General features: G+C 42.6%; 1 protein-coding gene across 1 annotated transcript in view; it reads right to left on the minus strand.

The window, feature by feature from the left end:
* Window positions 1-15,649, minus strand: part of THBS4 (thrombospondin 4) — a 42,041-nt gene extending 26,392 nt beyond the window's left edge. The window contains exons 1-2 of the mRNA XM_072793631.1: window positions 15,540-15,649; window positions 10,539-10,742 (exon numbers count right to left, since the gene is read on the minus strand). Coding sequence (XP_072649732.1) covers window positions 10,539-10,742; window positions 15,540-15,627 — 292 coding nt within the window. The 5' untranslated portion in view covers window positions 15,628-15,649. The remainder of the gene's footprint in view (window positions 1-10,538; window positions 10,743-15,539) is intronic.
* Window positions 15,650-16,139: the final 490 nt, after the last annotated feature.

Here is a 16,139-nt window from a genome sequence, read left to right on the forward strand (position 1 = left end):
AGAAGCAAAGCTCAGGTAAGTGAAGGAATTTACTCAAGGACATCATAAGTGGCAGGACTAGAATTTGAAACTGAGTGTGGTTTATTCCATGACTAAAAGAATGTGACATACAGATAGGCCTTTGTAAGCACCTTTGTAAGCACCTACTGAATGGAATATAATCTGTCATACTGTCCCTCGGCAACCTATCTTCAATTTAGCAATGCTCAGTTAGAGAACCAAAGATATCCATGGTTGCAAAAGAAGGACAAGCACAAAGTGGACTACCATCCACTATCTCATGTTCTGTTTGTTCTGTTTGCTTTTTTCTTTTTCTATGCAGGTAGCTATCTACTCACATATCTTTTTAAGCTCAAACATTTTCACTTTTTGTTAAATAAAAAATCATACAAATTTTAGGATTCTGGTTTTCCATCTTGTTTTACTCCTTTATTGCCTTGAATTTATTGAGCCCTGATCTAAAATCTGTTCCTGGATGCTGAGCTTCTGGGAGTAAAGCCCAATGGTGATATTTGCTGTAAAGAACAAGGTGATTTGCTTCCAAGGACTTAATGAGTCTACCAAGAACAACTCCAGATCCATTCATAGGTACCATTGCCAAACCCAAGTTCATTTTCAGAAATAATAATTTCATATAAGAAACATCTGTATCACATGTATGTATAAAAAGAAGGGGCCGGCTGGCTACATAAATTATGATGTAATCATGAAATGGAATACTATGGAATAGATGCATATTAAAAACACAAAAGCATTCCCAGTATTTTTTTGAGTGGAAAAAAAAGTTGAGTCACAGTGTAATTTCATACAGAAAAAAATATACAGAAAATCAGAAGGAAATATGTCAACATTAATAGGGTCATTGCTGGGTGCTTGGATGATGTGTTTTTCCTCTTGCTCATCTTCATTGTCTAATTTTTGCACAAGAAGTGTATATTCCTTATATAATAAAAAAAGGGAAATGTGTGAAAGGGTATTTCACACAAATAACCAGACTGTGCTTCTGTCAAGTTGTACAATTTGTAGCGAGTAACTTGGACTATCTCTCCTCAGGTACCTTTTCAGTAGAGTGTAAATGCCAACTTGGTGCTGCCCCATGGAGTAACCAGCCTATTTATGTTGTAGCACTGCCAGAGAAAATAATCACTACTGTGAAACTTTAGGGTTTATTTGAAGACTTCCTCCAAATATATTACACTTTCTAGGCTGATATTCCCATGGCTTCTAAAATCTGACTAGGTCTGCTTTTCCATTTGACCATGGTTGGAGAGGGCCAGATGGCTTTAGGTTCTGTGATAAGAGAGATTCCAGGAGGAGTAAGGAGATCTTTAATACCGACGTGGTCACCACCACTTGTTTACCAAGAGAAAAGAATTGCTAAGACCTGGCAAGACAGACTGGCTACAAGGCCCTTCTAGGACTACAGTACAATACTATATTTCCTGAAATAAAGTACTGGTAAGACTTAAGTAGGTATGATATGAAAAGAAAGAATGGGAAGGAAGAAAAGAGACATGAATTTAAGAGGTATCTTAAATATGGGATACCACAGAATTTTTACCCTTTTACTTAATATCGTTGAGAATATAAATAGTAACCACATAGCTGGAAATTGGAGGCATATATGGTACCCAAAAGGGGGAAAATTGACCAAAACTATGCACTAATTCAACTTTTTAAAAGATTTTATTTATTTATTTTGGTGGGGGTGGCCAGAGGGGGACAGATAAGCAGACATGGGGCTTGATCCCATCACCCTTGATACCCTGAAACCATGACCTGAGCTGAAACCAAGAGTCGGACATTTAACTGAGCCATCTAGGTGCCCCACCAATTCAACTTTTAAAAATTCTTATTTCTTCATTTTTTAAAACGGTTTTAAAAAATATCTGGAGTTTTTACAGACCCAAGAAAATATCACTGGGATCACCAAGCTTCAGTTAGGTCATAGACACGTATGGTCAACATCTCCTTATTCTCTTTACAGCTGCAACCTGGGCTCCTCATATTAACAGTTGAGGAGATACACATAGTGGTTGAAAACAAATAGGCATGGTTTTCTTTCCCAAACAGAGATTTCTGTGGAATTCAAGGGAAACATACTTTCACGGGCATCCTGCTTGCTTTTTGACAGTCAGTCCTTCCAGAGTATGTGGGTCATGATTTATTTTCAGATCTGAAATCACCAAGTTTAATTTTATAAATAGTACCCAGTGGAGTACTTTACACGTAACAGGTGCACATTAAATGTTGCGCACATGAACTTTCGATGAATAATAAAATGATCGCATTGAAAGCATTTCACATATAAATTTAAAAGTCTAGAGAGTGGCAATTCAACATCTACTGCAGGTAGCAAAGGCTCCTTTGTGCTCATGCTGTCATTTAAGGGGTTTCTATACCTCTGCCTTGCTTCATGTTGCAATGCAACACTGAAATGACAAATTCCTCAGGCTCCCAGACCTTGCGACAATAGCAAGAGGAAAAAAAAGGAAAAGAAGAATTATGGAAACTTCCATCTTCACAATCTCTGTTAGCAGAAAAATTATCAAGTGCTTTGACATTTACCATTCTTCATATTTGATTTGGTAATTCTCGTTTCTCTTATGGCTTTCATTTTTCTTTTTTATTGCAAACTCCTTACCTCAGTGCCTCAATACTTATTTTATCTTCAGAGCACTAAGACTACCCCAGAGGGCAGACAGGCACCTGCTCAGGAAACTCAATGTTTTCGCATCAGTCACAATGAGTCCAGAAACAGTCTAAAGCTCTGGCTCCAGGAGCCTGCAGCCTGCTGGGTGGAAGTTTCTCTGACGTTCTCCAGAGATAGTACCACTGGAGCAGGAGAGAACAGACATGTTTGCTTTCTTCTCTCTCTCCCTTTCTCAGCGCTCACTTAGCCCTCTCTTAGCCCAATGCATGCACACATGTGCGTGAACACACACACAGCAGAGAGACCAGAGGGGAAGTAGCACAGAGCTAGTAACACATCGTTCCCTCCTCCAGCAAGAGTGGGAGCCCTGAGGCTGGAGGGAGTGGTCTTCTGGGTCAACCACCCTCTGCCCATCACCATCTCCAGGAGTACGGCACTTGGAAATGGTCACTGGGTACAACTTTCTTCAGCTGTCGCACGCTGAGTTCTCCTAGTCCGTCTTCACTCAGCCCTAGCTGACACCAGCTCATTGGTGCTGTCAGCCTGCTTCTCCCGGGCCTGTACAAAGACCTGGGCACACATGTGATTACATGGAAGGCTACGGGTCTCCACGTGGCCTCTGGGCCTCTACTCCATTCTACCACTGAGTGTGGCCCCCAATTCCTGACTCACCTTCCTACTGAAGCTTTCTTGCTGCAGTTTTTCTGGACCGACAGCTTGAGCTCCTTACAGGACTCTTCTGACCAAGTTATTGCCTTCGCAAAGCCACACACAAGCAAATGAAATCTTTTAATAGCTCCCCAGTGGTCCCTAAGAGCTGAACTCCTCATCCCAGGACTAGCTACAACCTTCCCCCTCTGCATTCCCTCCATGCTGCCATGCCAGCCAAGCTGAACAGTTTGTCTTACTTTTTCACCTCTCTCTAGCTTTCTCTGGCTTCCCTCCTCCTTCCCTGTGTGGAATGTTCTCTTTTCCATCACTCTCTTCCGCGATCCATCACTGCTACGTGTCCGAAGCCAAGACCCAGCTCAAATGTACCCTAATACTCCCCAAAGTCTTTCTTCTTCCCAATGGCTGGCAATTGTTCTCATTCCTGTTCCCATAACACTTTTCCAGGATGCAGAGTCCAGTTGTGGCCCAGACACCTAATAACTATGTGATCCTGGGCCTGTTATTTTTGCGAAATGTCCATTGCTTAAACTATTAAATGGAGCTAGTAAGATTTGCACCTTCTGTCCCATTTTGTTTTCAGTGGTAGTCAAACAAGAAAATGCAAAAACTATAAACTGCTTTACAACAGTAGGTATATCTATTTGTGTTTATTTCTTATCTTCCCTATTAGAACACAGCTCTTGGGACCAGCATTCTATTCTTATTAATTTTCTCATATACCACAGCATCTGACAACACCAAATACAACTATTTATTGAATGAAAAACAGATAAAAGAGAATATTCATGTATCCACTCCGATTTTTTTTTTTTTTACCCACAATCTCTTAAATAATATGTGTGTGTGGGGGGGGGGCAGTTTCTATTGGCTTATTTTTACAGAGTTTTAGTCTTCTAAACTTTACATCTTTGTACACTGGACAATTTGGGGTCTGATTTTATACTTTTATTTCCATGCCCGGATACCAGCCTGACACCAGAACCACAGAGCCTAGCTTGATTAAAAACTGTCTCTTTGACTGGCAGGAGATGAAAGAGCAAACCCAAGCAAGGAAGATTTGAAATATTGCTTTCTTGGAAAAAAATTTTCAAAAGGTACTGTTTAAAAAGTGGACTTGGTAGTCAAAAATATTATGATGTACTGAATGTCAAAGCAATGAAGCAGGGTGCCAGCTTTCAAGGACTGGAAATGATAATATTTTGTCTGCTTGGGCAAAAGAGTTCAGAGTGACCTGGCCTGCAGGCAGCAAATGTGTGAAGGTAGTCTGTGGCTTTCTGCTTTGCTTGGCAAATGGCTTTGCTCTTTGGCACTTTTAAATATATGATGAAAGCCATTGCTGTCAACCTTTCCTCTTCTTTTAAATAATTGTACATTTTTAAAAAAGCCTTCTTGCCATTAATGTCTCTGGTGATGGATATTCTTGTTTGCCTTTGCTTATTTATCTTTATGCCCTATACACTGGGTCTTTGTTACTTTGTAACTCAGTGCTTTGGAAAGATAATATAAAAGGTAAATCATCAAATTGCTTTTCCTGGAAGTACTCTGGTGACTCCCAGGTGTGATGGATGCAGTCTGGAGGTTTCGAAACCTTCTTCTAGCAGTTTGAACAAATATACAGTATACAGAGTATATGTACGTACACCCACCCTCTCACCCCCGCCCTGCAAAGAAACCATCCAGTGAAAGGAAACACAGCAATTATATCAAACATCTGCAGAGGACGTTATACGTGGAGAAGTTTTGAGATGCATGGTATACTCGACTATCTGGTGGACAACAAAGCTGGGAGGGTGCACAAAATCCCAAGGTCATGTTGTAGGAGAGAGTTGCAAAGCAATTCCTTAAGCGCCCATGGAACCTTCTGGCCGTAGCAGAGCCACAGAACATGAGCCCTGTAAGTCATCTCGTGCAGTATCTCACTTCACAAATCCCTTCAATAAAAGTACAGCCTCTACCAGCACATTTCCAGGAATAAGGAACTAATTATTTTTGACAAGTAGGAAGATGATAGATTTTAAAAAATATTTTATTTAAATTCAATTTTCTAATATATAGTATAACAACCAGTGCTCATCTCTCTTGTATTCTCCTTAATGCCCTTCGGAACTAATTAAAGAGAAACCCATTTCACTTTTGGATTGCTCTCCAAGATTTTCCAAATACAGAGCCAGTATCTGCTCTCCCTGACTTCTACCAATGGGTCCTAACGATACTGTTCAGAGCTATAGACAGTAAATTTAGTCTTACCCTAATCTAAAGGCTATTCAAATATTTTAAGGCAACTTTCATCTCTCTTATGTCTTCTATCTGGTTCCTTTATTTCTCCAAGTCCTTTAACATTGGTGATTTGTGATGTCATAAAAAAATGGGCTACTGTTTTGGTGAGTCTCCTCAAGGTGATCTCGGACTTGAGAGTGTCCCTTTGAAATGTGTTCAGGATGAGACATAACATTCTACATGTGGCCTGGACGGTTACGAGTAAGGTGGGACTTATTAGCTCCCTTAATCTGGCCACATGAATGCATTAATGAAGCCTAAAATTTAAGATTTAAAAAACTGCTAAAAAAAAAAATCACTGTATCTTTTCTTTCATTCATTCAGCAAACATTTCTAAATAGCTACTAAATGTTAGGCTCTGTGCCCAACACTACTTGGTTCTGAATGTTGTTGCCTAGAACTCTTAGGATATGTGTTCCATATCCTGTAGTCGCGCAATTTACTTTTCACTCCTACATGATGAATTTACATTTCTTCTCGTTAAATTTCATCTGGCTGATTGTGGCATATATGTGTCAGGTCCTACCTAGGACCTTTTTAATCTTCTTGATGGCATCCAGTATGTTCAACTGTCTTTTCCAGCTATGTGCCATTTGCAAACATGATAAATACTATTTACGTCTTCACCTAAGTCACTGATTTGTTGAATAATTCAATGCCCAAGATAGAGCCTTGTCAAAAACCACTAGATACTTTGCTATAAAACAACTTATTAACCCCTAACAGTATTATTTATCTAGTTCATTCTTTTCTACAGTAACCAGAAAGGTATAATGAGCGACTTCATAAAATTCTTTTCTGATGTCAAGATACATTACGCTCACAGTATCTTTTTGATCTGTCAGCTTAGAATCTTTACTTTAAAAAAGTTCAGCATGACTTCTTTTTAGTGAACCTATTTGCCTTCAAATAATCCCAGCTTCCTTTCCTAAGTAATCCCCAAATACAAGGATAATGATATAACCCTCCAGGAGTCTGTCCTAAAGTTCACTAAAATTCTTTCCATTTTCCGTATATGATCACTTTAAATGTGTGCCAATTCAAGGGCACCTCACAAGAATACTGTGAAGATTAAAAAAAGAAAATGAGTGTTGAGCCTTCAGTATAGTCCTGGTACATTATAAGAGCTCCACAAATTCACCTCACTTTCCTCCTTCAGTACTGGGTTCATAATTCTAATTTTGAAACTCTTCTAGCTCCCTCATGCTGGGTTTCTCTTTAGCCCACAGGCTTCTCTGTGGACCCTTACTCTGCACTATTTGACATTCCTATCCTTAGGCTAAGGGGCTGGATTATCTACAGTCATTACTGCAAATTTTGGGGTTCCCTTTGTTTCCACAGCACCAAGTTGATTTTCTGTGGCATTCAAATTAAGACTAAAGGAGCAGCTCTTTTTTTTTTTTTTCTAAAGGTGAAGGCCTCATCAAAGCAAGCCAAGAGTTCACCAAATCATCTTCAGAAGACAGTTGCTGAAAAGTAGAGATCTTCATCTCCCCTTCTTCGTTCTTTCTACCTACCCATCTTATAGAAGCTTATGGAAGAACCTCAAATTTTTATTGAGCATCACGATCTAAAAAAATCATACTTTATATAATTCAGTTCTTGCAATCAACCTGTGTAGTAGTTATTATCACCCCCCACTGTAGAGACAGTAAACCAAGGCTGGGCAATTTAGAGACATATTCATGGGGACACAGCTGTCAGGATTTTTACTGTGACTCAAACTCAAAATACTAACTGGAAAGTTGCCCTATGCTAGATACAAGAAAAGTATCAACCACATCTTCTGTCCAGCCAGGTGGTTTCTGTAGAATGCTCATTTCTAGCAAGATTGTACCACCTGTATTACTAACAATCTGATAGATCATTTATATCAGAAATACGACTGAATTTCCTTTATGACCTCATCCAAATGGTGTTCAAAATTCATTAATTCATGAATGAATTTCAATCAGACCTACTATGTGCCAGACATTGTGTACTTCCAGAATTTTCACAATAGTATATATCTTTTTCAAGAAATAAGGCTACTCTTCCCAGCCGCCATTCAATTTGCTCATGAGCTACTTCCTTGTATGAGGCACTGCGCTAGGTGCTGCAGCAGCCACAACCATGAGTAAAGGGAGGCTCAGTGTCTGCTTTGAGGGAGCTTACAACCTACTGGAGAGAAGACCTAGAGTTAATTCATGTACAAGGCAAACTAAGAAACTAATATTAGTACCTTCTATGGAAGGACGAAGTCCTATAATGAAAGATGTCAGAAGGACTAGGACATGGGTCTTGCATCTGTATGATTTGGCATCTGCAGATGGTGCAGTAAACATACCAGTGGGGAGCAGAGGGCAACAGTAAAAGGACAGAGAAACACAGACAGCATGGGCACCCCAGGGAATGTAACTAGTCCATCAACTGAAGGGTAAGCTACAGAGAGGGCTGGAAGGAGGGATACATTGGAAAGGCTGGTTAGGGATCATGTAGCCGAAAGTCCTGACTGCCCAGCAGGGACATTTGTACCTTATTCAGTCTGGAATGGGAAGACAGTAACTATATGCTATCGGTGTAACTCATTTCAGGTTATGCTCGTGAACAGTAATGACTGGAAAGATGTCTTGGGAGCAAGACAGTAGAAGCAGAGAGCTCAGTGGCAAACTTGTGCATTGCAGTCTTCCTGGAATCCACTTCAGTTGATTATAGGAGCTCGTCTAGGGCCCTAGATAATGACTGGGGCTCACCTTCCAGGAAGAGGTTCTCCCCCCACAAATTATGTCAGGCCTGCACGGCTACACCAAATACCTCAACGGGGAGTCACAACCACATGCCCATCTTTTCCAGGGAGCTAATGGACCCAGTGACTTCTCCTTGTTTGCATCACCATGGGCTGCTGCTCCTTAGAACCTCCAGATCCACCAATGTTGGCAAATTTCTGTGCTTTTTCCTATTGCTCCAGTGAAACGTCTCTTTGCCAAATTCTTTAACTCTCCAAACTCTGGTATAAATTGCTTTGTTTTCTGAGAATTTTCATTTCTGGAGTTTGTTAGAAAATATTCATAAAAAGAATCCTAAGAGCTATTTATCTTCTCTAATAGATTGGAGGGTGGAGAGGTGTTCAGCAACATGGAGATTAGCTGGTGTTTACATGACTGGTGGCTTTCCAAAGTAAATACATTTACAAATACCATTACTTCTCCACCGTCCTATCCAGCAGTACCTTTGCTCATATAGAGCAGACAGAAAGAATCAGTTCCTGGAAGTTGTGGCCTTATGTTTCCAGGCAACACAGATTTTCCACAATGGGCTCCCACATACTGGCCAATTTTGAAATAGATGGGGAGATTCAGTGAGGATGGACTGCTAGACACAGAGTTTTTCACTCCATAGAGGGCCCTCTAGCTACTAAGCTTAGTGAGCTAATCCAGAATCTTCCAATGCATCTAAAATACACAGTTCTGTGAGAAGCTCTGATCTCTGGATGAAGAAGGGTGGTGTTTATAGATCACAAACTAAATAGCCTGGGTTATTAGAGCATGAGCAGTTCCTTCAGAGATGGGAGGCATATGGGGCTATCTGATTCAACGCAGAGAGATAGGTGAAGTTGTCTCCCATGAGGGGTACGGATGGGGCAAAGGGGGCAGGAATGGTTAGACCATCTGCTGAGCCATGTCCTCAGTCTCCCTTCACTCTCTGAGACCTTACCACAGTATCTGAGAGGACTGGCTACAGACAGAGAGGGCACAAGTGAGTGGGGAGGGAAGTGGGAAGGTGGATGTTGGAACTTGACATAAAAGGAATTAAAATCCCATTCCCTCTTGCTTTTAATTCTGCTGTCTTATGAAAGCTAAGAATTAGGAATTTCTTTTAGCTCCTAATATCTGAAAATTTCAGTGTTCAATCACAATTGGAATCTGATAGAGTCTTGAAGCAGTGCAACAAAAATAAATATAAAATCTAGCCAGAAGGACCAGTCCTCCTTTTTTTTTTTTTTAACTATTATTATTAAAAGCATGCAGCAGCAAGAACATGTATCTGTCACATTCCTCAATAAGCAGGAACAGGTGTTGTCCTCAGGGCACGGGTGGAAGGGAAAGAGATGAAAAAAATAGTGACCTTTTTCTTTGCAAGCCATTTCTTAGCATTTGTAGTAACTCATTCTGACAGTGAAACATTTGACAGCAAAGCAACCAAACAGGTGTCAGACCTGTGTAAACTGGCACAAAACAGGCGAAAAAGAGAGCCATTCATTTAGTTCTACTGACTGAGGCATATTCTCTTTATCAAGTCCAGGAAAGTGCTTGCAGAGCTGGGAGTTAGGTGTGTTAAGCCACATGCTTCCAAGGGAACATAAGAATGGTGTGGGTGTCTGTCCCTCTCTCCCCGCAAATTCATATGTTGAGGCTCTAACCTCCCATGTGGTGGTAGTAGGAAGTGGGTCTTTAGGAAGCAATTAGGTTTAAATTAGGTCATAAAGGTAGGACCCTCATGATGGCTGAGGAAAGGTCATGTGAGGACAGAGCAAGAAGGCAGTAGCACACAGGCTTTCTCCAGGAACAAAATCTGCTGGCACCTTGACCTTGGACTTCTCAGCCTCTAGTACCATGAGAAATAACTGTCTACTGTTTGAAGCACCCGGTCTACAGTACTTGGTATAACAGCCCGAACTAAGATGGTGGCCTAATGGCCCTGGGTCCTGTTCCTTTCCAAACTGGACCCAGAATAACAGGAGGTTGGGCCTTTTCGCCATAAGCAATTCTTTGTTCTCGCTCCATATATCAACTCATCCTCCCCGTATAGGTCAATGTACAAGAAGAGTTTGGTCTTGAAAACAGAAATGAATGGTGGATGAGAATAGATTTGTAGGAGGAAACCATCTAAGTGGACCCCAAAAGCTGGGATAGGGAAAGAAAATTCTTAAGAAAAGGATTTCTGCAAATGTGCTTACCTTTGTTTAAGCGTCCCATCACAGTGAATTCAAAATATTTGCTGTTGTCGGTTGAAGAGTAAAGGCCAAAGATGGTGGCTGAGCTTTTAGTGTGCAGCTTGAAGGTAGAGATCACATAGACCTCATTCAGGGTGGGATCTGTCAGGATTGGCTTCAGAACAGCTGGGTTCAGTCTCTGGCTGGAGGATGGGAGAAGATCAAAGACTGGAAATAACAGGGAGAAAAGGATCATCAGTGAAAAAAGTTTGAGACAACTAGATTTTTTGAGGGGGCACAATTTGTTAGTAAGATACAAGGAATGTCAACTAACACTGTTACCACTTTCCACATTGCTAAAATCACCAGTTCATTAACTTGCTTTCTTCTCTTTTTCTTTCTTTCTTTTCTTTCTTTTCTTTCTTTCCTTCTTTCCTTCTTTCTTTCTTTACAGTTCTTTCTTATCACTCTTATAGTGGCTGGACATTTGAGCCAGAAAAAAATACAGTACAATTTTCATCGCTGGGTCATGGCCCCCAAGAGAAGGCTAAATTTGCAAACCCTAAATTGTATTTGGTCAAAGAAGTGGCTCTGAAAATGCCCACTAGGTAAAGGACTAATAGTTTAGAGTACAAAGGGAACAGGTGAGAACACTCAAGTCACTGTTTCTCCTATGGGCCCAAGCAGTGAATTTCTGCCTTCAGCCTCTAAAACTTTAGATACAATGATCTGGTTATGAAAGGGTAATAGTACCCATAATTTATAAAGACCTCTTACATATCAATAAAATAAGCAATAGAAAAACGGGCACAAAACATGAATGAAAAAGCAATTTACAGAAAAAGAGTTACAATGGCAAATAAGTGTGTGTGTGTGTGTGTGTGTGTATACATACACATATAAAAGTTCATGTTTAACTAAAGATTAAGGAATTGCTAAGTTGAAAAATAAGGTATTATTTTACACCATCTCATTGAAAATACAATAAATACGATAACACCCAAAGGCATTAATTACCAGTGGTAATTCTATAATTTCTATTTGAAGGAATTATGAGAAAATCTGACTGGAAGAGGTGAAAAAACAAACCCCTGTTGGGATAACACTGTTATTAAAACATAAACTGTCCTTAGCAGAGAGAGAAGGCCTTAACAGAGATCAAGGGGATATTAGCTATCCCAAGCCCTCCTGCGCACCACAATTGTTCAACAAATTGTTGTTTATAATATCAAGCCACTTGATGCAACTTAAGTGTCCTATATTAAAACCCTGGATAAATGAATTTTGGTCCTTCCAAAAAGTAGAATATTAGCTAACTAAAAGGGTAATACAGCTGACTACTTAGAGGTATATGAACTGGAAAAAAATAATAAAACTATGTATAACATAATCCCATTTGAAATAAATATTTGCACATAAAAGCTTTGAAAGACAACACAAGAGAATGCTAACATGAATAACAGATATCTCCTGGTTGTATAATTATATATATATTTCCTTTTCTTTTGCTTATCCAGTTTTTTATTTTTATTTTTACAATGAACAGGTGTTGCTTTTGCAGTAGGAAAAAGTAAATAAAAGTTGTAAAACCAACAGGTAAAACCTAGTTACTCAAGAATGTCTACTCTGTAAAAGACAATCTGCCTTAATACTGGTTTGTATTGTTTCTTTCCCATGTGCTTAGCGCCTTACAAAATAATGAATTTGATACTAGAAGCATTGGAAAGCAGAAAATCTACTATGTTCCTTCTAGCACTTCACATTCCCCCAAAACATGAAGCTTGCTGCCTACCGTACTTCAAAAGGGAAATATTTTTTAATTTCCAGAGAATTGGAAGCTTTACATGTCCACCGGTAAGAGCAAAAGGTCTAGAAGTTCCGGGATCCCTGGGTGGTGCAGCGGTTTGGCGCCTGCCTTTGGCCCAGGGCGCGATCCTGGAGACCCGGGATCGAATTCCACGTCGGGCTCCCGGTGCATGGAGCCTGCTTCTCCCTCTGCCTATGTCTCTGCCTCTCTCTCTCTCTCTCTCTCTCTCTCTCTCTCTCTGTGACTATCATAAATTAAAAAAAGAAAAAAAATTAAAAAAAAAAAAAGGTCTAGAAGTTCCATTCAGGACAGGGTATCTGCAGATGTGAGTTTAAGGTATGGGAATTGCATTCAAAATTAAACTCTTCCTGATTCTTGCTCTATGATTACGTTCATAATTTAACTTAAGCTAAATTTACTCTATTTCAATCTGCAAGGCTCATCTAATCCATTGGCTTCTCTCTCAAGGGGCAGAGTTGGGATTAGTTAGTAATGAGTTTGGAGTGTGTTTTGAAAAGGAAATGAGACACAACAATTTTCTATTAATGTTATTACATTTTAGTAATAGTGCCAGGATCTAAGTACAACCTTCTAGTGTTAGAGGTGAAATTACTACCCATCAGCCCAAACACCATGGTATGAAAATTGAATACATACTAAGAAGACTAGCAAGGCAGCCCAGAGGAGAAAGGATATAAAAGCAAAGTATTCAGTTGAGCTGATGATTAAAAGACTAATTAACTCACTAAAAGAATCTACCAGAAACTTGACTTAATCTGATAATCTACAGCAACTAAATTAACCAGGTAATTTAGGTAGTTCAGGCTGATTTCAACTCCCATAAAACAGGGAGCTGTTTAAAAACAGCTCTAAGAAGCAAAATTCAGACATGCAGCACACCATGAAGTTGTGTGTTCCACTGTCAAGAATTTATAAAACACAAAATATTAAACCCATAAATTTAAAACTGCCAAATAATGTCTGCAATCAGTAAACCTTTGAGTTGTGTTATAAAGCTTCCTTTCTAACATCAAAAAACAAAGGCAACAAAGCAAAAATACACAAGTGAGACTACATCAACTCAAAAAACTTCTGCACAGCAAAAGAAACCACCAATAAAATGAAAAGACAACTTACAGGATGAGAGAAAGTATTTACAGATCATATGTGATGAGGGATTAATACCCAAAATATATAAAGAACTCCTACAATTCAATAGCAAAAAAGAAACAAGCAATCTGATTTTTAAGTGGGGAGAAGATCAAGTGGACATTTGTCCGAAGAAGACATACAGGGGGCAACGGGCAGTGAGAAGATGTTCAACATCAGCAATCACCAGGGAGATGCAAAGTAAAAACTGACACTTGTTAGAATGGTTATCATCAAAGAGAAATGGCAAGTGTAGGTGAGGATGTGGGTGGGTGGGGGGGGGAGAAGGGACTCTTGTGCACTGTTGGTAGGAATTTAAATCCGCGCATTCACTACGGAAAACAGTATGGAGGATACTCAAAAAACTAAAAATAGAACTATATATGATCCAGCAATTCCACTTCTGGATATTTATCCAAAACAAACAAACAAACAAGCCCAAAAACACTAATTCAGAAAGATACATGCACGTCCCGTTCACTGCAACATTATTTACAGTAGCCAAGAGATGGAAATAACCCAAGTGTCCATTAATAATGAATGGATAAAGAAGATGTGGGGGATATATAGATGTATATAATAGAATATTAGCCATAAAAAAGGAAGAAATCTGGCCATTTGTGACAAAATGGATGCCTCTTGAGAACATCATGGTAAGTGAAGTAAGTCAGACACAGAAAGACAAATACTGGGATCCCTGGGGGGCGCAGCGGTTTGGCGCCTGCCTTTGGCCCAGGGCGCGATCCTGGAGATCCGGGATCGAGTCCCACATCGGGCTCCCGGTGCATGGAGCCTGCTTCTCCCTCTGCCTGTGTCTCTGCCTCTCTCTCTCTGTGACTATCATAAATAAATAAAAAAGAAAGACAAATACTGCACGATCTCCTTTTATATGTGGAATCTAAAACAACGACCCGAGCTCCTAGACAGGCAGCAGATGAGGCGGGCAATGGGTGAAAAGTGACAAAAGGTACAAACTTCCATCTATAAAATAAGTAAATCATGGGGATTTAAAGCACAGCACCCGACTGTAGTTAATAATAGGGTATTGCATATTTGAAAGTCGCTAAGAGGGAAGACCTCAAAAGTTCTCATCATAAGAAAATAGTCTTTTGTAATGCTGTATGGCGGCGGATGTTTAGACTTACTGTGGTGACCGTTTCACAATGTGTATACTTAGGGAATCGAGGTTGTCACTTTCCTCTCAAATATTTCAAGGAAAACTAAATGCAGTACATTACCCCCTGAACCTGCTAGTTTGGTTGCCTGGTCAGAAATCCAAGGGAGTTAGCTGGTGAAAGGCAGAGTTCAAGCGGGGGATCCCTGCCCTGGGCAGGGAAGGAAGGGGAGAAGTCCCTGCCTGCGCCCCAGCCAGGGAGGACAGCCTGTGCTGCAGCCTGTGGGCTCCTGCAGCTTTCTGCACCAGTCGGCCCAGGGCAGCAGGTGAAGGTCATCCCTGGCCAGAGAGCCCGAGGATCTTTCCTGGCTTAAATAATTTTTTCTTTTTGGGCTTCAAAACGAACAAAAGCAAACCCACAAAAACCCAGTTGAAGCTTAAGTGCCTTCTGGCCAACGCTGTTGGCGCCCTGTGTACCGGGGGATTTGGGGGCGGCCACAGGGCCTTGGTGCGTCTAGGAGAGAAGCGCCCACTTCTCCGTCGGTCCTGCTCCGCTGATCTCGGGAATCCAGGGGCTGGCGTCGGGGAATCTGCTGGTGTCAAGGAATCAAGTCGGCTCGCAAGGGAGGTTTTGGGGTCCCAACCAAGGGCAGAGCAGGGGAACGCCGTGCGCTTCTGGGGGGGGGCGGGGAGGGTCGGGAGCAGAGGGCGGGGGGGCCGGGGGGGTGGGAGCGGAGGGCGGGGGGCCGGGGGGCGCGGGGTCAGCAGCCGTCAGGCCGGGAGCCCCGCTGTGTGCACCGGCTGCAAAGCCGTCTGGCATCCCCGGGGCGGCTGTCTGGGGAGCTGGCGTCCCCGCCGAATAAGGGCTTCGGGAAACGCGCTCCCCCGACCCCCCCTGCAGTCGCAGGCGCCGCGGCTCGGGCGCGGGGGGCCGGCGGGGCGCGAGCGCACTTACCCTGGGGGGGGCCCTGGGCGCCGGCGCGCAGCCACGGCTGCAGGACCAGGTGCAGCAGCAGGAGGGCGGCGCCGCGCGGGCCCGGCATGTCGGCGGCGGGCGGAGGGGGCGCGCTCGCAGCTGGCCGCGCGGCCGCCGCCCGGCCCTTTATGGCCCGGCCCGGGGGCGGGGAGGGCCGAGGCCGGGGGGCGGGGGGAGGGCCGAGGCCGGGGGGCGGGGGGAGGGCCGAGTGCCGGCGCCCCGACGGGGCGGTGCAGGCGGAGAAGGGGCGGCGGGAGGAGGACAGCGACCCGGTCCCGCCGGCGTCGGCACCCCCACCCCGCTCGCCCCCCCACCCCCCACCCCCCTCGCCCCCCCACCCCCCACCCCCCTCACCCCCCCACCCCCCCTCACCGCCCCAGAACGTTTCTTGCGGAGGCTCCCGAACCCCCGTCGCAGGCCCCCCGCCCAGGAGCCCTGAAGGCTCCCCAGGAACGCCTGCCCCCCAAAGCGGCCCCGGGGGTCCTCGGTTTCTGTCCTTTCTCCAAGCTTTTCTTGAATATTCCAAATGTTGAGTACTTTTCCCATCGACTTTTGAGACCTGAACAGCGAACGTTTGAA

This window comes from Canis lupus, chromosome 2, assembly GCF_048164855.1.
Source record: "Canis lupus baileyi chromosome 2, mCanLup2.hap1, whole genome shotgun sequence".
In the NCBI taxonomy this organism is placed as follows: Eukaryota; Metazoa; Chordata; class Mammalia; order Carnivora; family Canidae; genus Canis; species Canis lupus.